The sequence below is a fragment of the Scyliorhinus torazame genome, chromosome 13 (assembly GCF_047496885.1).
Source record: "Scyliorhinus torazame isolate Kashiwa2021f chromosome 13, sScyTor2.1, whole genome shotgun sequence".
NCBI classification, from domain to species: Eukaryota; Metazoa; Chordata; class Chondrichthyes; order Carcharhiniformes; family Scyliorhinidae; genus Scyliorhinus; species Scyliorhinus torazame.
In genome coordinates this window covers 170,462,353-170,486,064 of record NC_092719.1, presented here as the reverse complement: position 1 = coordinate 170,486,064, position 23,712 = coordinate 170,462,353, and the positions used below count along the sequence as shown (strand labels likewise).

At 45.2% G+C, this 23,712-nt stretch overlaps 1 protein-coding gene across 9 annotated transcripts in view; it reads left to right on the top strand.

Moving 5' to 3' along the window:
- slmapa (sarcolemma associated protein a) overlaps window positions 1–23,712 on the top strand; it is a 383,477-nt gene that overhangs the window by 160,897 nt on the left and 198,868 nt on the right. For all 9 annotated transcript variants that reach the window (XM_072472425.1, XM_072472423.1, XM_072472424.1 and 6 more), the window contains exons 10-11: window positions 11,837–12,005; window positions 12,812–12,862. In XM_072472425.1, coding sequence (XP_072328526.1) covers window positions 11,837–12,005; window positions 12,812–12,862 — 220 coding nt within the window. The remainder of the gene's footprint in view (window positions 1–11,836; window positions 12,006–12,811; window positions 12,863–23,712) is intronic.

Sequence of the window (23,712 nt, the reverse complement as noted above, 5' to 3'; positions counted from 1 at the left end):
TATCTTAATTTGTCCTTTCTCGGGGTCCCATTGAGTATCATTAGTTTTTCCCGCATACTGTTTAAAAATCTTCAATCTGTCTGATAGGTTCAGTATGTATCCCAGACTGTTTGTAAGTGCTCCCCACATTTTACTGAACATTTTGTTACTGGTGCTCTCTCTTGATTCTAACATACAGTTGTTAAATCCAATCTCCTGAATGTCCTGAAAATTAATGACTTCCTCCGTTATATTTAAACATTTGTTTATTCTTAGTTTTATTATGTGTTCTCTGTGATTCAATCTGGTATCTATTTTTCCATATCCCATTATTTCACCTGACTTCCCTAACGCAATTAGCCATACGAATAATCCCAAACGAATTACTGTAATCCCCGTTAATATCGTTGCCCCCCCATTTTAGCCAATCCATTTTACTCTTTGTCCTAATTACTTCCATTTCTCCTTCAACCCCGATTCTTATTTCCCTCTTGATTGTAGTTCTTTTTCTCCTTCCAAACAAATGGGTCTGTATCATTCTCTCCATCTGAAAAATCAAACGAACGGGTTAAAGTTGGAGAGGGCCGTATTTTTTAATCTGTGTTTTCTGTTCTTGTCTGGATATTCCAGAAGTGCCCTCTCCAGGACTTCCAGATTTCCTTTGCCACCATCTCTTTCTTTTTCCTTTCTTTGCTGGTGTGGGGTTTTTTTCATGTACAAACATCATACAATTAAGGCCGGTTAAGCCTCCTCCTTCTATCATTGCACCCCTGAGTGAGATTCGAAGAATCTCAAACACCTCTTTCGCTCGCATAGTGGTCCAATCTGGTCTGAACTTTCCCTGATACATTTCGGGTATTGCTTCTGCTTTCACTTCAATTTCTTTAATTCTGATTACGACAGGGTTTTTATGAAAGATCGTTCCGATTTTTAATTATACAATCATTAAATTTTCACACTGATCTCTCTGCCATTCCATTACTCTCAGGCGCATATTTCACAGCCCAATTGATTATTATTCCTCTGTCCGCACAAAAGTTAATAACTATTATTCCTAAAGTGTGATGCATTGTCCATTCTAAGTGATTTTGGCCAACCTCTCGAGATCATCATTTCTGCTAACACCCTTGTGGTAGTGGCTCCATTTGCTTTGCAGGTGGGTCTAAGGTCAGTTTCCCCCGTACAACTGTCAGCTTTGACCAAAAAGTACAGATTACCTTTGCTGCTTCTAGGAAAAAGCGGTCCTGCATAATCCAATGACTATTCCTCCATTGGCCTCTCAGTTTTTACACTCCCATAAGTTTTATTCCCTTTCTAGCACCCACAGGCCATACATCGTTCACAATCTCTTCTAACTGCCGCTAAGTGTTTCCTCCAATATGCTATTCTAATTCCTAGCTTCCCCATTTCTCTTGCCACCACAGTGGTACCTCCATGTCCTGTAGCTTCATGTATCTGTCTGATAATTGTTCGATGCTCTGCCGTTTTGTTCCAAGTGTTTCCCAAAATAAACATCCGAAGTCTGGCCAGCTCATCCACTTCCTGATTGCCTTTACACAGTTCACCTGTTCCTTTTATATGTGCTCTCTGATGAATTGTTTGGATATTCATATCCGCCAAAATTTCATCCATCTTTTCCCGCTGCTCTTTCTGTTCTAATTGCTTATGTTTGCCGTTCTCACTTCGGGTCTAACATTTCTATTTCCTAATACCCCCTCTATAATGTAATCTTTCCCTGTCGGATTTCCAGCTTCTCCCCTAACCATTGACACTTCAGCCCCCGTGTCCACTATAAATCTCTCTCCACCATACTCTACTTCTAAATCACCGTTTTCAGTTTCTGTGGGCTGATTGTGGATTGCCATTTTAAGTGGAGAAGCCGCATCCATTCAATTTACACTGTGTCCACCTCTGCCTCTACCTCAGAATCCCCCTCTGGAGGGTCCCGAACACCTCTCCTGTGGTTGATGTCTGTTCTGGTCAATTCTCCTACAACCAGCCTCTGCTCTTCTCCTATCTACCAGAAACCTGTCTCTCTTCTTTATTGGAAGGATTAACCTGTACATTCTCTTTGGCATTCACAAAATCTCCAGCCACTAATTGTATTTGCTTTCCTCCTTGGTGTAGGATTTTTAAAATCTCCATCTGCTCTTTCTCGCCTCTGTTTTCACGTAGCGCACTCGTTTGCAGCCCTACTGTTTTCTCAGTACTATCTGATTCTAAAACTGATTCCTCATCCTCCTCCATTTCTAACGTCTCATTGTTTTGCAACAGTTTTCTATACTCTTTTGCCAGTTTTGACTTAATTTTGTATTCACTAGGAATTTGAGTTATTTCTTTCATATTGTTCTGATCGAAAATTTTAACCAATCTAGAGTATATCCTGCCCACTTGAGCAGCTGCTTGCTTCTGCTTGGGTCCGAACAAAATTAGTGATTCAGCTTTTCTTTCAAATGCAAATTTACATAATGCTGTAAGGATCCCAATCGGATCTCTATTCTGCAGGGCTCGATGCACCCTTACAAAGAATGATATGTCTCCCTCCTGATAAATCACTTTCTTCCAAGAGTTCCTCTGCTCTTTTAATTCTCTCCATTCCTGTTCCATTGCTCCATCTCTCTCGCCCGTATTCCAGGGCAAGAAGATTACCCTAATTGCTATTTTGTGGATTTTTTAACTATTTTAGTTATAAGAACATAACATAAGAACTAGGAGCAGGAGATATGGAAAAATAGATACCAGATTGAATCACAGAGAACACATAATAAAACTAAGAATAAACAAATGTTTAAATATAACGGAGGAAGTCATTAATTTTCAGGACATTCAGGAGATTGGATTTAACAACTGTATGTTAGAATCAAGAGAGAGCACCAGTAACAAAATGTTCAGTAGAAGTCTGCAGGACGGCTTGGTAACTAGTACCAAGAGTCCTGCATCTGGCCCCTCGAGCCTGCTCCACCATTCAATGAGATCATGGCTGATCTTTCTTCCTGTCTTTATAACTGTGACTGGTGGTCCCTTTCAGTCACGATCTGAAATTAAGGGATATGTACCCGTCGTGGGCAGTTATCGCAAAGGTACCTAAGGCACTATCCTGTGTTCGTTAAGGGTCGATTGATTGGTCCCCAACGTTTTCTAGGTATCCCTATTGCTCCAGGTTCTATCCTCACAATCTGCCTGACTCCAAGGAGGATTTATTTCTGGCCTACTTCTACCAGTTGGATGCAGGACTCTTGGTACTAGTTACCAAGCCGTCCTGCAGACTTCTACCCAGGGTTAGTATATTCTGGACTACGAACTCTCCCACCCAACTGAGTCCCAAGTCCCCCCGATCCTACAGAATCCTTCTAAGTCAATCACCCATGACTTTCAAACTAACTCGGCTGGTATAGTTTGCTCGCCTAGAAACTTCTAATATTCCAGGCGGCCACGCTCAACCAGAAACTTCCAATGTTCTAACCTCGCCTGGCCTAGAAATTTCTAATATTTTAGGTGGCCCAACCTAGAAATTCCTAATATTCTAGGCCTCAACGCTGGGTGCTATGGAGTAATTTAGAATGACCCGCAGGGTCCTGATGCCCCACAAACTTTCAACTTTCAAAATGAACCACATTTGGACACCATGTCGTTTTTAACCTCACTAATATTCTTAGAATTCCCCCTATACCAAAGAGGGTCAATTTATTCTAAATGGTGAGCAGGGATTCTCACTCCCTGACTCCTATGCAGACTTATTCGGATGCTATTCGGGTCAAACTAGTGTTTCAAATTATCCCCCGGCATAACCCGTATCTTCATAGAAGAATTTTATTTACTCAGCACTTAGTAGCTTACACACGGGTCTGGCTTCCAAAGTAAAGTAAAGTAAACTTTCTAAAGGAAATAATAACCATTCTTTCAGGTTATCAATTTAAACTTAAACTTTATTTTCAAGTTAAAAGAGAATAACTACTTTTACAGAAAGGTAAAAAGATCTTTTCTTGTTCGGACCAGTTGCAGACTTTCAAGTCACTCTTGACAATCAGTTTTCTTTAACTTTTGGTCTTCTGTTCGGTTCTCTGGGCTGCTCGGTCTTCAGATGCTGCTCGTCCCATCACCGAGGAAGAAGTGATTTTCTGCTCATTTTCCCCAGTTTTTATAGCAATTTGGGGTCCCTTAACTTCTGCCCTGGCACCCTTCAGACTGCCTGCTTGACAGTTTGAAAGCTAAGTTTTATCGGTTTAGAAGCGTGGCGCTATTTTAACAGCGACAGCGCAGCTTCATCCTCACCAGCTCGCCATTCCTTACTGGAATTTTCTCGCTTTGCTTAACATGTAATTAATTTGTCTGCGTCATAGTTAGCACTCTTTTGGATTTATGTCTTTTTCAATGAGTTTTCTCAGTTTCGACCAGGGTCATTTTGGGTTAAGCTAATGTCATGATAAGGTTATCCCCTCTGACTCTAACTTTATCTGCTTTGGCCATCTTCTAAAAGGTTTTAATGTCAAAATGGTGTATGTTATAATGTAACCTTGTCACCTTCTAGTTTTCTTAATTTGTAAATCAGTTGTTTCACTTTATTACCAGTGTCAGCAACTTTTCACACTTAACAGTTGTTCCTTATCTTAAACTTTAGATTCTGGCTGCTTTTCTTAATTGTCCAATAAAATAATTCATTGCTTAAAGATTAGTGAAATACTGTTCCCTTTCATATACCTTTTAAGAGTTTAAGTCTATCAAATGACTTTTCTAACTTGTAAATTAAAATGAAGCTCCTATCTGTTTTCTTCCCTGTCTGTGAAGCTGTCTGCTTTCAAAACAGGCTGCTGTTAACCCCTTGTGGGACTTCTCCCTTTCATTAACAGTCTCAGGCATTCTCAATGTTACTTTCATGTTTCAGATGTCATATTCTTCCTATTTTTCACGACAGGTCCCAGCACTGATCCCTGAGGAATGCCACTAGTCACAGCCCTCCATTCAGAAACACACCCTTCCACTGCTACCCTCTGTCTTCTGTGACTGAGCTAGTTCTGTATCCATCTTGCCAGCTCACCTCTGATCCCGTGCAACTTCATCTTCTGTACCAGTCTGCCATGAGGGACCTCGTCAAAGGCCTTACTGAAGCCCATGTAGGCAACATCCACTGCCCTACCCTCATCAATCATCTTCATCACTTTCTCTCAAAACTCGATCAAGTTAGTGAGACACAACCTACCCTTCACAAAACCATGTTGCCCCTCGCTAATATGTCCACTTATTTCCAAGTGGGATTAAATCCTGTTTTGAAGAATCCTTTCTGAAAATTTCCCTACCACTAACGTAAGGCTCACCGGCATGTAATTACCTGGATTATCCTTGCTACTCTTCTTAAACAAAGGAACATTGGTTATTCTCCAATCCTCTGGAACCTACCCTGTAGCCAGTGAGGATACAAAGATTTCTCTCAAGGCCCCAGCAATTTCCTCCCTTGCCTCTCTTAGTATTCTGGGGTATCAGGTCTTGGGGACTGGTCTACTTTAATGTTTTTGAAAACCCCCAATGCCTCCTTTTTGATCTCGACATGATCCAAACTATCGACAGAGACTTCCCCAGACTCATCATCTACCAAGTCCTTCTCTTTGGAGAAATACTGACGCAAAGTATTTATTTAAAATCTCATTAATTTCCTCTGACTCCCTCCCTTGTCCTTGAGTGGGCCAAACCTCTCCCTGGCGTTTGGATTTTCCTTAATCCTGCTGGCCAATGACCTTTTGTGACATCTTTTAACCCTCCTGACTCCTTGCTTAAGTTTCATTCTACTTTTCTTGTATTGCATACTTGTTTTGTGTGTTCCCAGCCTCCTAGCCTTGAAAAATGCTTCCTTTTTCTTTTTGACTAGGCTCACAATATCTGACGTTATCCAAGGTTCCCGAAACTTGCCATATTTATCCTTCATCCTTCCAGGCACATGCCGATCCTGAATCCCTGTCAACTTACACTTGAATGCTTCTCACATGCCAGATGTTGATTTTCCCTCAAGCATCTGGCCCAATCTATATTCTTCAGTTCCTGCCTAATATTGTTGTAATTAGTCTTCCCCCAATTTAGCACTTCATGTGAGGGCTACACACATCTTTATCCATCAGTGCCTTAAAGCTTACTGAATTGTGGTCACTGTTCCTGACCTGCTCTCCTACTGAAACGTCTACCTGGCCGGGCTCATTCTGCAATACCAGGTCCAGTGCGGCCCCTTCCCGAGTTGGACTAACTACATACTGTTTCAAGAAGCAGTGGTGAACTACTGCTGTGTACATATCGTTGTAAATATATAAAGTTGTAAATAACGTTACTTTCTGTTTGACTCTACAAACTCGTGCTGGATTCTTTGTGGCCCTCACAAAACTGGCGACGAGCGCTAAAATTTGATAGCCGTCTACTCTGCTGAAGCCACTTCCTTGGACTTTAGTTGGATACAGGTTGGAAGTTTTTTTTTCTGTTGCACCATGCCTCTTTACAGACGTTTGGATGCCTTTGATGCTGCACTGGAGAGTTGGAACGAGTACACACAACGGATGTGTTAATACTTCCGGGCGAATAACATCACCAGTAACGAATGCCAGGCAGTCATTCCGCCTGCAGCGCACACACGTTTGGGGTGATAAACCTTACGTACCCAGGCGCACCTGGCAGTAAAATGTATGATGAACTTTTGACCTTGGTGGGGTGACATTTTAACCCAACCTCATCCATGATAGTCCAGTATTACTGGTTAACACCACAGTGAGGACCCCTGGAGAATCCCTTGCTGAGTGCTTATCCAGGCTATGCAGCATTGCGGGGTACTGTGACTATAGTGACACTTTGTCAGAGATGGTACGAGACCGTTTGGTTTGCGGCATCAACAACGCGGCAAACCGTAGGAAACTGTTAGCCGACCCGACATTGACCTTTCATCAGGCAATCCAGATACCGGTGTCCCGAGAGAGCACAGAACGAGGATTGCAGAAGCTACAGGGAATGGAAGTGCACGCCTTTGGACGCACCCCCTTCCGTCCAAAAGCACCTCCCGCACCCCTGCTGTACCTTAGGTGGGGCGGCATAAGGTTCAACGGCAGTGGCCATCGGACGTTCGTCCCCAAAAGGAACCTTCTCCAGAACCAATGGACGAGGAACCGCGTCAGTATAGGACTTGTGGGCACCGAACCCTGCGGACGCAGGTCCTGGGGGCGTCAGAGAGGCTGTCGTTCTGGCAGGAGCTGGGACCTGCCCAGAGGCCGCACTTTCCATTTGGATGAACCTGAGGATACTGCTCTCAAGGATGTGGAGACGGAGGACGAATGCCTACACCTGCATTGTGTGGCAGCTCCCCGAATGGTCCCCATTAAGGTGATGGAATGGTTCAATGTTCACTCCCTTGAGATGGAGTTAGACACCTGCGCAGAAGTCTCCATAGTTGGCCAGAAGACATTTAACTGCATCAAGCAGGGTATACAGACCATTGCATTGGCCGATACACAGGCCATGGTGGCCACCTATACGGGGAACCATTGGATATTTCTGGGTCTGCGATGATTCCTGTTGCTTACGGTTGCCAGGAAGGGCGTTTCCCACTCATCGTGGTGCACAGCCGCAGGCCCAGCCTGTTGGGTCGGACTGGTTGCGCCATTTGTAGCTGTAATGACAGTACATTATTCAAACGGGTTCTGGAGGTTTGACGGAGGCACTAGGACGATGCCCAGAGGTTTTCCAGCCTGGTTAGGGGAAAATAAAAGGGACCGTAGCCTGTATTCAGGTTGACCTCGAAGCCAAGCCAAGGCCTTATGCCTTGTTCGAGAAAGTAGAAGTGGAGCTCACTCATTTGGAGTCCCTGGGCATTATCAGGCCCGTCCGTTTCGCTGACTGAGCAGCGGCAGTAGTTCCGGTAATGAAGCCGGATAATACAGTTCGCTCGTGCGGCAACTATAAACTTAGTGAACACTGATTCCCGGCGTGACCGATATCCCGTGCCCACCATCGAAGAAAGATCTCTACGCAAAGCTTGCAGGCAGACTCTCGTTCACAGAATTGGATATGAGTCACGTCTACCTGCAGCTGGAGTTGGACTCTGCCTCCCGGCCATATGTTACTATCAAAAAGCACAGGGACATGTATGAGTATACATGGTTGCCTTTGGAGTGTCCTGTGCCTATGCTATTTTTCAATGCATCATGGGGAGCATCTTGCGAGGTTTGCCACATGTCGCTGTTTACTGAGACGATGCCTTGATTACGGGAGCTTCGGAGCAAGGACATTTGGATAATTTGGAGGCTGCGCTTAAATGCTTCTCAGAGGTTGGAGTCCATTTACGTCGTGCAAAGTGTGCCTTTAAGGTGAAGGAAGTGATCTATCTTGGTTATCGGGTGGACCATGAAGGTTTGCACCCCGTCGCAGGGAAGGTGCGTGCAATCTAACAGGCCCCCACCCCGCAGATGCTTAGGGTCATCGTTCTTTTCTCGGCCTCGCTGCACCTTCTGTTGAAGAAGGATCACACCTGGGTTTGGGGTCAGCCGCAAGAAACCGCTTTTCTGCGGATGAAGTAACAATTATCATCATCCGGGTTACTAACCCACCCATGATCCTGCAAAGCCTTTGTTCATCACATGTGATGCCTCCCCATATGGTACTGGGGCCGTCCTGTCTCACAAGATGGAGAACGAAGCTGAGCGGCCGATAGCTTGCATCTACCTGCACATTGAATGTAGTGGAAAATAAGTACGTGCAGATTGAAAAGGAGGTCCTGCCGTTGGTCTTTGCAGTGAAACACTTCCAGCAATATGTTTATGGCCGCCACTTCACTATCGTTACCAGTCATGAATGAAATGAAATCGCTTATTGTCACAAGTAGGCTTCAAATTAAGTTACTGTGAAAAGCCCCTAGTCGCCACATTCTGTCGCCTGTTCGGGGAGGCTGGTACGGGAATTGAACCATGCTGCTAGCCTGCCTTGGTCTGCTTTCAAAGCCAGCGATTTAGCCCTGTGCTAAACCAGCCTCTGCTGGGACTTTTCAGAGAGGATAAGCCAATTCCGCCCATTGCTTCCGAGTGGATCCAGCGCTGGGCAAAGCTGCTCACTGCCTACAGGTATTCTTTGGAGTATAAACCAGGGACCCATATAGCGAATGCCAATGCACTGAGCTGATTGCTTTTGTCGACCAGTCCCTTGTTGACTCGCATGACAGGTGAGGTGGTCGCAACCTTGAATTTTATGTACTCTTTGCCTGTCACGGCATCGCGGATCCGTGAGTGGACACAGACAGATCCGATCCTATAGATCTTGTATAATGGGCAGCATAGACAGCTCCCAAGGGAGTTGCAGGCATTTTCCACCAAGCTGTCAGAACTCAACGTGGAAGATGGTATCCTCTTGTGGGGGACTCATGGTCGTCTTGGATAAAGAGCAGGATACTAAAGGAACATCACAATGGTCATCCAGGCATGACCAAAATGAAAATGGTGGCACGAAGTTTGAGAGTGATGAAAATGGTGGCACAAAGTTATGTCTGGTGGCCGGGCCTCGACACCAACATTGAGAAGGTGGCCCAACACTACTCCGTTTGCCAAGAGCATCCGCCGGCCCCGCCCCTACATCACTGGGAATGGGCAGGGCGGCCTTGGGCGCACTTGCATGCAGATTCCGTCTGCCCTTTTCAAAGATCCATTTTCCTCTTATCGATGCCTAATGGAAGTGGGTCGAGGTGTACAGGATAGCGGGAACAATGTCTTACACAACCATGAAGAAGCTGAGTTTATCTTTTAGCATGCATGGCCTCGTCACGGCTAATGGCACTCCTTTCACAAGTCAGGAGTTTGAAGGGTTCATGAAGATGAGCGACATACGACATATGCGCACCGCTCCGTACCATTTGGCTTCCAATGGGCTGGCGGTGCACACATTTCAGATGTTCAAACGGGGCCTCAAGAAACAGTCTTCCGGGTGCATGGACAATAGATTGGCTCATTTTTTGTTTTCTTATTGGACCACTCCGCATGCGGTGACTGGGGTAGCTTCCACGGAACTCCTAATGAGCCGCAGACTTCATACCCGCCGGTTTTCCCGGACATTGGCACGAAAGCACAGCAAACTCAGGAACGGCAGGGGCATGGCCTTTCTCGACATCGGCCGATCCGGCAGTTTGCACCAGGAGACCTGGTGTTTGTTCAAAATTTTGCTGGTGGTGCCCAGTGGGTCCCCGGCGTTACCTTTCGACGAATGTGCCCAATCTCTTGCCAGATAGAAGCCCAGGTCGTATTGAATGCAAGTATTTAGACTACATTCGATCCAGAAGGCCGCCTCTTCCACGGATTTCCCCATCCTCGGTGATCCCTTCTCCAACCGCAGCAACTACCATATTCGGACACAGTGGATGTTCATTTTCGAGATCTCCCTCTGAGGCAGCACTCAAGGTCTGCTCGAGTCATTACAGAACCCCACGGGTGTTCAGACGCCAAGGTGATGGTGGTTCTTGACTCTGACTCCGAGTTCAACACTGAGGACATCTGAGAGGAAGTCCTCAGTTCCACGGCTCGCGGACTTTACGTAATTCATTTCGCAAGCGCCATTTGCCTTCACGTTACACGTCACCTGGTCCAGCGCCTTGTGCAAATGATACCCAGCTTGCTGTAAAACGTGTCTGAGGCCCTCCTTCGCCAGGGTCTTGGACTTTGGTGGGGGAAGGGTTGTTATAACCTGTCTGAATCCTGTTGGCTGGAGACTGTTCGTTATCCCATAATATATTTTGGGGTGTGTGAGCTCCCCCAATGGAGGGGGGGGGGGCAGGAAATCATTAGCAGTTGCACCTGCCGAAATGGAGCTGGCCAGTGTGGTACCAGCAAGTGAAGGAAATAGTGATGAGCTACTGCTGTTGTGTCTATAGCGTTGTAAATAAAGTTACTTTCCGTTTGACTCTACAAACGCGTGCTGGATTCTTCATGGCCCTCACAAAAGTTTCCTTTTCAGTGCAAAGCAAAGATTTGTGCACCTTACTGTTCTACAGATCTGTGTCTTTGTTTCTCGTCTTTAATATAAGATACCTTAAGAAAATGTTTTGCACAAAACTATTGCATCATAAGTATATTTTTTTGACTAATAGCTTCAGCAGTAGCAAACTTGCATTTATTTATCCAGCAGGGGATCATATTTTTATTTCATCAATCTGTTTTCACATTTCCATCCCATGTAGGTTTCCTTTGTAGACATAGTTTCATTTTGTTTAATATCAGAGTTTTTATGTAATATTGTTAATAGTTCAATAAACTTTTTTTAAAGTTAATCGAAAATAGTAGGGTGGAATTTTATAATTTTTTGACTAAGAGTCAACTCGGGCGAGAAAAGCTGTGTGTAGCTCAAAGCTCCACTGCCAGCTATTCCTGCCATATTTTTGATACCGAGTCAAAAGGAATCTTTGGACGTGGGCCCTATGGCATCACGTGGGCCTGTTTAAAAAATATATATATATATATATATTTTTCAAATGGATTTCACAACACCCCACCACCACATACGCACGCACCGGATTTCCCCCTGTTGCACATGATCCTTTTCCTCCCCCCAGGAGCTGTACATGCCTGTGCACCCCTCCCCCCACGGAGACTGTTCCCCATGTTCCCATTTGTCAAAAGCTGTTGTAAACCCCACCAATGTGGCGTCACAGCATGCCGGTGGGCGGGGGTTCCTCAAGTGGGGGAACAATACAGCGGGGAAGTCCGCCAATTATATTTAAATGTAGTAATGGGGTGCTGGAACTTTCATAGTGGTAGCATTACTACAAAACCACCATCTTGTCCCCTAATTTTAAAATCCTTAACTAAGGAGACTTTGTTTTTTAGTGATTTACTGTGCCAATTTTGTCTGTGAACAGCAGGCAGAAGGGAAACAAGAAGAGATTCAGCAGAAAGCCCTATCTGAGAAGAAGGAGTTGCAGCACAGAATAGATGAAATGGAAGAGAAGGAACAGTTACTTCAGGCTAGGATTGAAGCCTTACAGGCTGACAATGATTTCACCAACGAACGGCTTACTGCTTTACAAGGTAAATAGAACTTAGTGGTTCATTGCTTTTTGCTTCAAGGAAAGATGTGCGCAAAGAACTTAAACTGTGCTGTCCTGACAGATAAAAAATTTAATTTTTGTAAGTGGTCAGCCTATAATTTTCTGACTGATCACTAAGAATTCCGCTTAGCAGCTTTCTTCTCCTCTTCTAATCTTTCACCACCTTCTCTTCCTCATCTCTAACCACCCCAACTATAAAACTATATTGATTGACCAACTATCTTTCTGCCCTTTTTGTTTTCTTTCTTTGCCTCCTCTGTATGCTTTTAAAAACATCTGCCCACAATATGTATGTCGGCAGCATCAGTTTTCTAAATCTGCTTTGAATATTTTTTCCCAGTTACTAAATTCATTTATTTTCCTGTTCTCTCCCATTATCACTTAGGGGCAACTACTGGGAGAATGGGTAATTTCTGGTTAGGAATCCTAACATTGTAAACATTCTCATAACTTTTTCAGACTTGCATATGTTGAATTGAAGGAGGTAGTATTTGTTGAACATGTGGATATGTTACATAACCTGTCAGTAAACTCAAAATGCACAGTTTCAGCTGAAGAGATGACAAGCTTAATGAAAATGTGGCCATTATTGAAGGCTGAAATGTTCATTCAGTGATAGCTCTAATGCTTTTGTTCTTAGTTATGCTACTATTGCACTAGATGTGGACGATATGTAGAAAATATTCACATTTTGGTTTTTTTCTTTTTTTCAAGCGTTCAAACTACAGTGCACCTCTTTGTATTTATAAATGAAAAAATCTAAATGCTGCTTTTTTTTCAATATAGTACGGTTAGAACAACTTCAGGAAAAAAATATCAAGGATCACAACAGTATAGGTGAGTTTAGTAGAAATTATCAAAATCTATCTGGATTATAGATTTTAATATTACGAGTTGCAGTACTTTGAAAAGATAATTGAATTTGCTTTTAGGTTTTCAAACTGGTTTTAAAGTTTGGATCAATAATCTAGATAATAGAAACTTAGAAAATAAGAGCAGGGGAGGCCATTTGGCCCTTCAAGCCTGCACCGCCATTCATTATGGTGATGGCTGATCATCCAACTCAATAGCTTAATCCCGCCTTCCTCCCATATCCTTTAATCCCCTTCGCCCTAAATGCTATATCTAACTGCTCCTTGAAAGCATACAATGTTTTGGCTTCAACTGCCATTCTCTGGGTGAAGAGATTTCTCCTCAGCTCTGTCTTAATACTTTAAGTTTACACGCGAATCTCTTCTTTTTTTTAAAATATAGAGTACCCAAATCATTTTTTCCGATCAAGGGGCAATTTAGCGTGGCCAATCCACCTAGCTTGCACATTTTTTGGGTGTTGTGGGGACAAAACCCACGCAAACACGGGGAGAAGTGCAAACTCCACACGGGCAGTGACCCAGGGCCAGGATCGAACCTGGGACCTCGGCACTGTGAGACCGCAGTGCTAACCCACTGCGCCACCGTGCTTCCCACGCAAATCTCTTATGTGGGACTTTGTTGAAAATCTTCTGAAAGTCCAAATAAACCACATCCACTGGCTCCCCCTCTATTTGTTACACCCTTGAAGAATTCCAGTAGGTTTGACCAGCATAATTTCCTCTTGATAAATCCATGCTGAGCCTGTTCGATCCTGCCACTATTTTCTAAGTGCTCTGCCATAAAATCGTTGATAATGGATTCTAGAATTTTCCCCATTACCAATGTCAGGCTTACTGGTCTATAATTCCCTGTTTTCTCTCTACCTCCCTTTTTAAATAGTGGAGTTATATTAGCTATCCTCCAGTCTGCAGGAACTGTTCCAGAGTCTATAAAATCTTAGAAGATGACTTCCAATGCATTCACTATTTCTAGAGTAACTTCCCTATGTACTCTGGGATGTAGATTATCAGGCTCTGGGGATTCTGATAATGAGCTGGATTCTCCAGACCCCCAGCCGGTGGACTGTTCACTGGGGGCGGGTTTCTCTCTTCCCGCCACTTGTCAATGGGATTTCCTATTGTAGCCACCCCACATCGCCATGAAACCTGCGGGCGGGGGTGTGCTGCCAGCAGGAAAAGAGAATCCCAATGGCCGGAAAATTTTGGCTAATGTTAATGCATTTGAATATATTTGATGCCATAGTTTTAGTTTTAACTTCCAAGAAAACTTGTTCAGTAAGGACTAGATTTGTGAGATCACTTGTTACAAGTGGATCTGGCCATTTTAAAAATAGCAGAATACAGTTTGTTCATACGTTGACTAATTTGATAATTTATCGAAACAGCCTGCTCTTAACGTGACATATAAAAAGCAGTGACAAATTATTTTGATTTGATTTCTCTTTTCTCTGAAAAATTCCTTCCACTCTTCTTCCCAAATTACCTGCCAATGCTCAAGTTAAATTTATTGTCCATTGGACTGAGATTGGCCAATTCAGCACAATGGTTGGAATTCTTCTAGTCTATATAGCTCAACTGCTATTGCTTTAACTGGCTGGATCAACGGAGGAGCGGAATTGGTGGAGAATAAGTGTTCTGAACTAGGCTAAAGATTGCAGGCAAATAAAGGATGAGACTGGATCGTGCACCATAGACATGGTCACCTAAGATGTCACCTGTGACTATAATTAAGCTCAGTAAGAAGTCTTACAACACCAGGTTAAAGTCCAACAGGTTTATTTTGATGTCACTAGCTTTCGGAGCGCTGCTCCTTCCTCGGGTCCTGAGGAAGGAGCAGTGCTCCGAAAGCTAGTGACATCGAAACAAACCTGTTGGACTTTAACCAGGTGTTGTAAGACTTCTTACTGTGCTCACCCCAGTCCAATGCCGGCAGACCTGAGGAAGGAGCAGCGCTCCGAAAGCTAGTGACATCGAAACAAACCTGTTGGACTTTAACCAGGTGTTGTAAGACTTCTTACTGTGCTCACCCCAGTCCAACGCCGGCATCTCCACATTATAATTAAGCTGTTCAGTGCCGTGGCAGGGGCTGAAACCTGTTTGAAGGGGCTGAAACCTGTTTGAAGAAGTTAAAACCTGTAGTTGCTGATCACGGATTTGGGAGATGCCAACATGCTAAAGTACTTTGGAGATTAAAGGGATTTGAAGATGTGGGTAGAAATAGAGACTAAATTCATAGACACTCCCTTGTCCAACTGATTCGCAACTACATCAAAACTTTCAAATTAGTCACAAATCTGTGCTGACTGTCATTAATCAGCTCATACTTTTTCAAATGGCCAGTCATTCTGGAATGATAGATTCCAGGAAACTTCCCACAACTGTTGTTAAACTGTTAAGTATGCAGTTAACTGGTTTCTCCCTACCCTGCATAATGGAGTGAAGTTTGCAATTTGCTAAACCGAAGACACTGGGCAGGATTCTCCGTTGGCTGACGGCGAAATTGCGAAACACGATTGGGCGGAGAATTGGTTCCGACGCCAAAATCGCGGCAGGCCCCGATCTGACGCCAAACCCCAATTCTCCGTCACCTTGACAGCGGCATCAGTGGAATCTGGAACGCACGTACAGTAAACACCGGTTGCATATTATTAGCGGGCTTGACCTGGTATTCTCCGGGGCTGTTCGACGTTTTAGTTGCTGTGATATGAAGAGTCTAGAGTTCTGTTCCTTTTTCACAAACACACATTTATTTCATTTCAACAGCCTTTGCACAAAACTCTAACTATACATCACCTGATAGAGGCCACCTGAAGCCCCTTTACATATCAGTGTCAATTAATGGATACTGAACATAAATGAGACAACTAATTGCAATGTCTCTTAACCCATTACTTAACAGTCTCCCCTTCCTTGGAGAAAAAAAATAATTTGGTGAAAACAAAATTTCAAGAAACTCAAAAACAACACACATGATTTCCCTCCCTTTTATTTTTTGGACGAGAAAGAAAAAAGAGTCACAGAAACAAGCGCCCTTCATTAACAATATCCAAAAGTTTCTGTGAACTCACCCCTCTTTTCGTAAAACAGTCTGACAGTTGATAGCTCCTGTCGACCCATTTAAATTTTGTTATTTCCCCTCTGTGCAACATCTGCTTCAAACTTGCGATGTCTATCCGTAACCTCTTTTCATTGACACTTTTTGTAGAGTGCACATTTTCCCACAGGGATTTATTGTCAATGTGACAGTCAATAGGTAGATTACCCAAATCCCCTAATTCCAAAATTTCTGTCAATATCATACTTGTATAAAAGGCCATATCCACCGCCTCTACAAGGCTTAACGTCTCAGCAGCCAAAGTGCTTTTTACCACTCTCCTTATTTCCTTTATTTCGCACACAAACAGGCAACATTTACCATTGTTCCCCAAAAGGAAAATTATAAAACCTCCTGCGCTTGAAACCCCATCACATAAATTTGCGTAGGACGCATCACTATAAAGTATGAGTTTCAAGTGCCTACGGTCACCTAAAACCGGGAACTTCAAAACACACTCCTGCATTTTTAGTTTGGCCAACGCTTTATTTGCTCTTATTATGTCTTCCACTTTGGGATCATTCATTTTTGTACTCAACTCTAAGACATCAAAACTAACATCCGGTCTAGTCCGTCTACCTAACCAATTCAGTTGCCCAATTAAAATTCGTAGTTGCTCTTTTTCTATCTTTGAAACCATTGCATCTTTTTGTGAAACTCAGCCACGACTAATTGCTTTTGGGCTGATGCTTTCCAAATAAGATTGCTGACGTAAAGTGCCCCTAACTTAGTCTGTCCAATTTCCAGTCCAATATATTTAAATGCGCCGGAAGCCTGACTTCCAACCCTGAATTCTTTCCTCAAACCAGAGATTACAATAGCTTCAAAATCACTAGTCCACCCCACAAAAAATCATCGACATGCATCATAAAAATGCCAGAAAGATTTCCTTTATAGTGCCAGTAAAACATTGCAGGATCTGCTTTCAACTGGCAACTGCCTAACTTTAACCATACTGACGTGACCGTAAAATACCAGACTCTAGATGCATCATTTAATCCATATACACATTTGTTCAACTTCCAGAGTACCCCTTCTGTGTTAGCTGCTTCTTTAGGAGGACGGAGAAAAATGTCTCTCTGGAGCTGATGCCCCTGCAAAAAGGCAGCTTTTATATCTATAGATTTGCATTCCCATGCCTTTGTGGCTAATAGAGCCAAGAAGATCTTTAAAATAACCTTTCCTGCTGTAGGTGAATTTACCCTTAAATCCTGATCGTCTAGGTTTTCTTCAAATCCCCTTGCCACAAGCCTGGCCTTTGCCTTATAAGTTCCATCCGGAAGAACCTTTTCCGTGCAAATCCATCTGTGGGATAGAGCTCTTTGTCCCCTATCCTGTACTTCCGTGTATACCCCAAATTCACTCCAACTATGCAATTTGTGCTGTTTAGCTTCTTTGTTAACTTTTTCATCTAATTTATTTTAAGCCACCAAAATCTCATGTGCATGTGGGCTTCTACTCCTATTAGTATTCGTAGTCTTACTCATGTTCCGAGATCTTGATAAACTACGTCCCCTCTCCCGCCTGGTATCTTGTTCTAAACTGCTACTGCTTGATCTTTCCCTTCTGCTGTGGGATGTCCTTTCAATAGTTCTCAACCTTTTCCTTCTAACCTGTTCACTATCCCTTGTACTACCTGAACTGGCACTGCGTTTCTGTGCCCTCCATTTTTGAACTTTGTTTTCCCAATCCATTGTCTTGACTCCTTCCCCTGAATGCTGTACATTCAACCAATGTTTATACTTTCCAGTGGCCTTCCCTGCTCTACTAATAACAGTTGCATCCTTCCATTGACTAGACCCTTCAGGCAAGTATGTCACTTTTGTACCAACTTTTGGCAGTTGCCCTTTCGGAAAAATGGCCTGTTCTAATTCATCAGAAGTGTTGTGTTCCTCCACAGAAACCCTGTCTATATCAGTTAATTGGTCCTCATAGTTCTGTAACACATGCGTACCAGATGTCATGTCTGTCTGCTCTGTCTAAATTAGAAAATTTGTAATCTGTACCCATTATCCTTGATGAATGTACTCTAACAGTTTGATTACCATGTTACAAAATAATTGTTTTGCCATCTATGCCCATGATCTTCCCTGGGCCTTTCCATTCATTAGAATTGTCTCTCTTATAGTATACCATGCCTCCTTGCTGAAAAACGACATCTGATGGCCGTACATTATGTCTTAAAGCTCTGCGAATTCTTTCAGAGACTTCTGCTTCCAAAAAAGTTTTTCAACTGCTATGTAATGCATTTAAATGTTCAGCAAAACCAGAGCTAATTGTAGTCCCCTCCTAAGCTGGAGGCTGGTCATCCAAAATAGACGGAATTTTAGGATTTCTACCAAACACTAATTGATAAGGACTATAGCCCCCAACCATCTGCAATGAATTCTTTGCATGTACTGCCCATGCTAAAACTGAATTTAGCCTGCAATTTGGTCGATCTGTCAAAATTTTCCGAAGCATGTCATCGATGACAGCATGATTTCTTTCACAGACACCATTACTAAATGGGCTTTTTGCAGCCGTATTCATAACTCTGATATTAATGTTTTCATACATATCCCTAAACTCATCATTAACAAATTCTCCCCCGTTGTCCGTAAGCAATTTTGCCGGTGGACCCATTCCTGTCCCTATCCATTTTTCCACGATTTGATCCAGAATTACTCTCTTTTCTTTACTTCGTACAATGGTTGATTGACTAAATCTGGTTGCTAAATCTACAAAATGCGAAATAAATATATTATTTGCTTTATCCCAGATCTTAAGGTCCTTGGCCACAATGTCGTTAAAATCCCTGGCCAAAGGTAGGGTTACTATCGGTCATGCTGGTGTCCTTCTGTACTTCCTACAAACTTCCAGCGGTCACTAACCTGTTCTTTCAGTTTAGTATTGTCGTCATCCCGTACCCCTGCATCCTTTAATACATTTTCCAGCCTCCGAGGAGACGGATGTGCAAATTGCCTATGCAGTTTTAATACCACAAGCTTTTTATCAGCTAAAGTCCCATTTTCAACTGCCATTAACACATCCTTAACCACTCTACTTGAAATATTATTTGTCAATAATGGAATACAATAGTGTCCCGACTGTGTAAATTGTAAGTCCACCGTCTTTCTAAAAACTGTTGCCTTATCCTATTCCATATCCAGTTTCATGTGTGCTTTCTTCATCGACGGTCTGCTCAGAAGCAAAGGTATCTCACTTGATACAACATCCGTGCTAATGAAATGATTCACTCCGGCAATATTGCAAGGGATCACCACTCTTTTCAGCGACTTCAGAGTATTATCATCCTGTTATAACCTGCCTACTTACCATTGGCTGGGGACTAATGACAATCCCACAATCCTGTGGGAGTATGAGCTTCCCCAATGAGGGGGGCGGAGAAACCATTAGTAAACTCCTAGTATAAATAAAGCTGGCCAGTTTAGGAACCAGTAGGAAGGAGTGTGCAGCAAGGGAAGTTGTTGCTGCTGTTATATATATATAAATAAATGTTATTACTTTGTATCCTTAAAACTCGTGCTGGATTCTTTGTGGCCCTCACAAAACTGGCAACGAAGGTTAAAGTGAATAGCTGTCTACACTGCAAAAGCCACCTCCCTGGATTTTTATTGGATACAGGTTGGAAGTTGTTTTCTATTATACCATGCCCCTGTACGGACGTTTGGATGTTTTTGATGCTGCGCTTGAACCAGTACACACAACGGATGCGTTACTATTTCCGGGCAAACAATATCACCAAAAACGAGCGGCAGGTGGTCATATTGCTCACCACCTGCGGCCCGCATACGTTTGGGGTGATTAGGAGCCTTACGTACCCAGCTGCGCCGGACACCAAAACGTTTGATAAACTTGTGAATACAGTGGGGCAACATTTTAACCCAACCCCATCCACGATAGTCCAGCGTTACCGGTTTAATACCGCTGAGAGGACCCCTGGAGAATCCCTTGCCGATTTTCTATCCAGGCTACGCCGGATTGCGGAGTACTGTGACTCTGGTGAGACCTTGTCAGAAATGTTACGCGACCGTTTGGTTTGCGGTATTAACAATGCGGCCACCCAGAGAAAGTTGTTAGCTGAGCCAACATTGACTTTTCAACAGGCCATCCAAATAGTATTGTCCCGAGAGAGCGCAGAACGAGGAGTGCAGGAGCTACAGGGAATGGAAGTGCATGCCATGGGGCGCAACCCCTTCCGTCCGAAAACGTCCCCCTGCACTCCTGCGGTACCTTGGGCGAGGCAACGTCCGGACCGACGCCACTGGTGGTCGGACATTCCTCCCCGAAGGGAGCCTTCTCCAGAACCAATGGATGAGGAGCCATGTCCGTGTCAGACTTGTAGGCGCCGACCCGTCGCGGATGACAGTCCTGGGGGCGCCAGAGGCGCCGTCGTTCTGACCGAAACTGGGACCAGCCCCGGGGGCCGTAACTGGGACCAGCCCAGGGGCTGTACCTTCCATGTGGATGAACCTGCGGCGACTACTCCTGAGGACGTGGAGACGGAGGACGACTGCCTGCAGTTGCATTGTGTGGCAGCTCCATGTGTGGCCCCCATTAAGGTGACAGTACGGGTCAATGGCCACCCGCTTGAGATGGAGTTGGACACTGGCGCAGCGGTCTCCGTGATCGCCCAGAGGACATTGGACCGCATCAAGCAGGGTATACAGACCCTTACATTAACCGACTCACAGGCCAGGTTGGCCACCTACACGTGGGAACCACTGGACATTGCAGGAACTACAATGACCCCTGTTGTTTATGGACGTCAGGAGGGGTGATTCCCACTTATCGTGGTGCGCGGCCATGGGCCCAGCCTGTTGGGTCGGGACTGGTTGCGCCATTTGCGGTTGCAATGGCAGCACATCCTCCAAACAGTTTCTGAAGGGTTGACTGAGGTGCTAGGACATTACCCAGATGTATTCCAGCCTGATTTGGGGAAAATAAAAGAGGCCGTAGCCCGTATCCAAGTCGAACCAGGAGCCACGCCGCGCTATTTCCGGGCGCGCCCAGTGCCTTACGCCTTGCTCGAGAAGGTAGAAGGGAAGCTCACTCGTTTGGAGAGTTTGGGTATTATCAGGCCCGTCCGTTTTGCTGACTGGGCAGCACCAATTGTACCTGTAATGAAGCCAGATGCCACAGTTCGCTTGTGTGGCGACTATAAACTTACAGTAAATATGGCTTCCCGACTCGACCGATATCCAATGCCTCGCATAGAGGATCTCTATGCGAAGCTTGCAGGTGGACTCTCGTTCACAAAATTAGATATGAGTCACGCCTACCTGCAGTTGGAGCTGGACCCTGCCTCCCGACCATATTTAACTATTAATACACACCGGGGCCTGTATGAATATACGCGGTTGCCCTTTGAAGTATCCTCTGCCTGCGCAATTTTTCAACGTGTTATGGAGGACATTTTGAGAGGTTTACCACGTGTTGCTGTCTACTTAGATGACGTTTTGATTACAGGGACGTCGGAGCAGGAACATTTGGAAAATCTGGATGCTGTCCTTCGACGCCTTTCGGAGGCTGGAGTCCGTTTACATCGCACAAAGTGCGTATTTCGGGCAAAGGAAGTAGTCTACCTAGGTTATTGGGTGGACCGCGAAGGTTTGCACCGTCGCCGAGAAGGTGCATACAATTCAACAGGCCCCCGCTCCGACTGACACTTCGCATCTTCGTTCTTTTCTCGGTCTCGTAAACTATTACGGGAAGTTCCTCCCCAAACTGGCAACTACGCTGGCCCCTTTGCACCTTCTGCTAAAGAAAAATCACACCTGGGTTTGGGGTCAGTCGCAAGAAACCGCTTTCCGGCGATTAAAGCAACAATTGTCGTCGTCTGGGTTACTAACCCACTATGATCCTGGAAAGCCTTTGCTCGTCACATGTGATGCATCCCCGTATGGTATTGGGGCCGGCCTGTCCCACAAGATGGAGAACGGGGCCGAGCGACCGAAAGCTTTCGCCGCCCGCACATTGACTGCAGCGGACAAAAAGTACGCGCAGATCGAGAAGGCGGGCCTGGCAGTGGTTTTTGCGGTGAAACGCTTCCACCAGTACGTGTATGGCCGCCATTTCACTATCGTGACTGATCATAAGCCTCTGCTGGGACTCTTCAGAGAGGATAAGCCAATACCACCCATTGCTTCCGCACGGATCCAGCGCTGGGCTTTGTTGCTTGCTGCATACGAGTATTCTCTGGAGCACAAACCAGGTACGCGGATAACAAATGCCGACGCACCGAGCCGATTGCCTTTATCGACCGGCCCCATGTCGACCCCCACGACCGGTGAGGTGGTTGCAACCCTAAATTTTATTGACATCTTGCCTGTCACGGCATCACAGATCAGTGAGTGGACCCAGACGGAGCCAGTCCAGTCAAAGGTTCGGCACATAGTCCTGTATGGTGGGCAGCATAGACAGCTCCCAGGCGAGTTGCGGGCATTTTCCTCCAAGCTGTCAGAATTCAGCGTGGAAGACGGCATCCTCTTGTGGGGGACGCGTGTGATTGACCCGGAAAAAGGCCAGGAGCTGATACTAACAGACTTGCAAAATGGGCATCCAGGTGTGACCAAAATGAAAATGTTGGCCCGGAGTTATGTCTGGTGGCCAGGCCTCGACACCGACATTGAGAAGGTGGCCCAAAACTGCTCCATTTGCCAGGAGCTTCCGCCGGCCGCGCCCCTACGTCACTGGGCATGGCCAGGGCGGCCTTGGGCACGCTTGCATGCAGATTTCACAGGCCGTTTTCAAGGATCCATGTTCCTTCTATAAAGGATTCTATTAATCCTTCTAAATGGCTAGAGGTGCATAAGATGCAGGGGACAACGTCCTGCGCAACAATTGAAAAGATGCATTTGTCGTTTAGTATGCATGGCCTCCCCGAGGTGCTGGTCACGGATAACGGCACTCCATTCACGAGTGAGGAGTTTGCGAGGTTCACGAAGATGAACGGCATACGCCATAACCGCACTGCCCCATACCACCCGGCTTCAAATAGGTTGGCAGAGCGCGCAGTGCAGACATTCAAAAGAGGCCTAAAGAAGCAGTCTTCCGGATCAATGGACACGAGACTGGCTCGCTTTTTGTTTACGTATAGGACCACTCCCCATGCGGTGACTGGGGTAGCTCCCACAGAACTCCTAATGGGCCGGAGACTTCGCACCCGCCTTAGTATGGTTTTCCCGGACATTGGCGCAAAGGTACGCCGCACACAAGAACAGCAGGGACAGGGATTTTCTCGGCATTGGCTGATTCGGCAGTTTGCGCCCGGTGACCCAGTGTTCGTTCGGAATTTTGCTGGTGGTGCCCAGTGGGTTCCTGGTGTAATCTTTCGCCAAACGGGCCCTATGTCTTACCAGGTGCAAGCCCAGGGTCGTCTCCAGCGCAAACATGTAGACCACGTTCGGTCCAGAAGACTATCCCCTCAAAAGATTCCCCGCCCCCGGAGCTCATTTCTACAGCCGCAGAGACCAGAGACAAGGGAAGGTAGTCCTCACAATCTTCCACTGGTGCCTCACTCGAAGCCTGCGCAGGCCGTTCCAGAACCGAATGGAGATAGAGACGCTGACATGACGGAGGCAGCAGACTCTGACTCCGAGATGGAGACACAGGATGCATCAGAGGGGGAATCCTCGGGTCCACGGGCCGTGGATGTACAACTGTTGCGCCGTTCATCACAAAAGCGCCGGTCTCCGTCTCGTTACACGCCGCCTGAT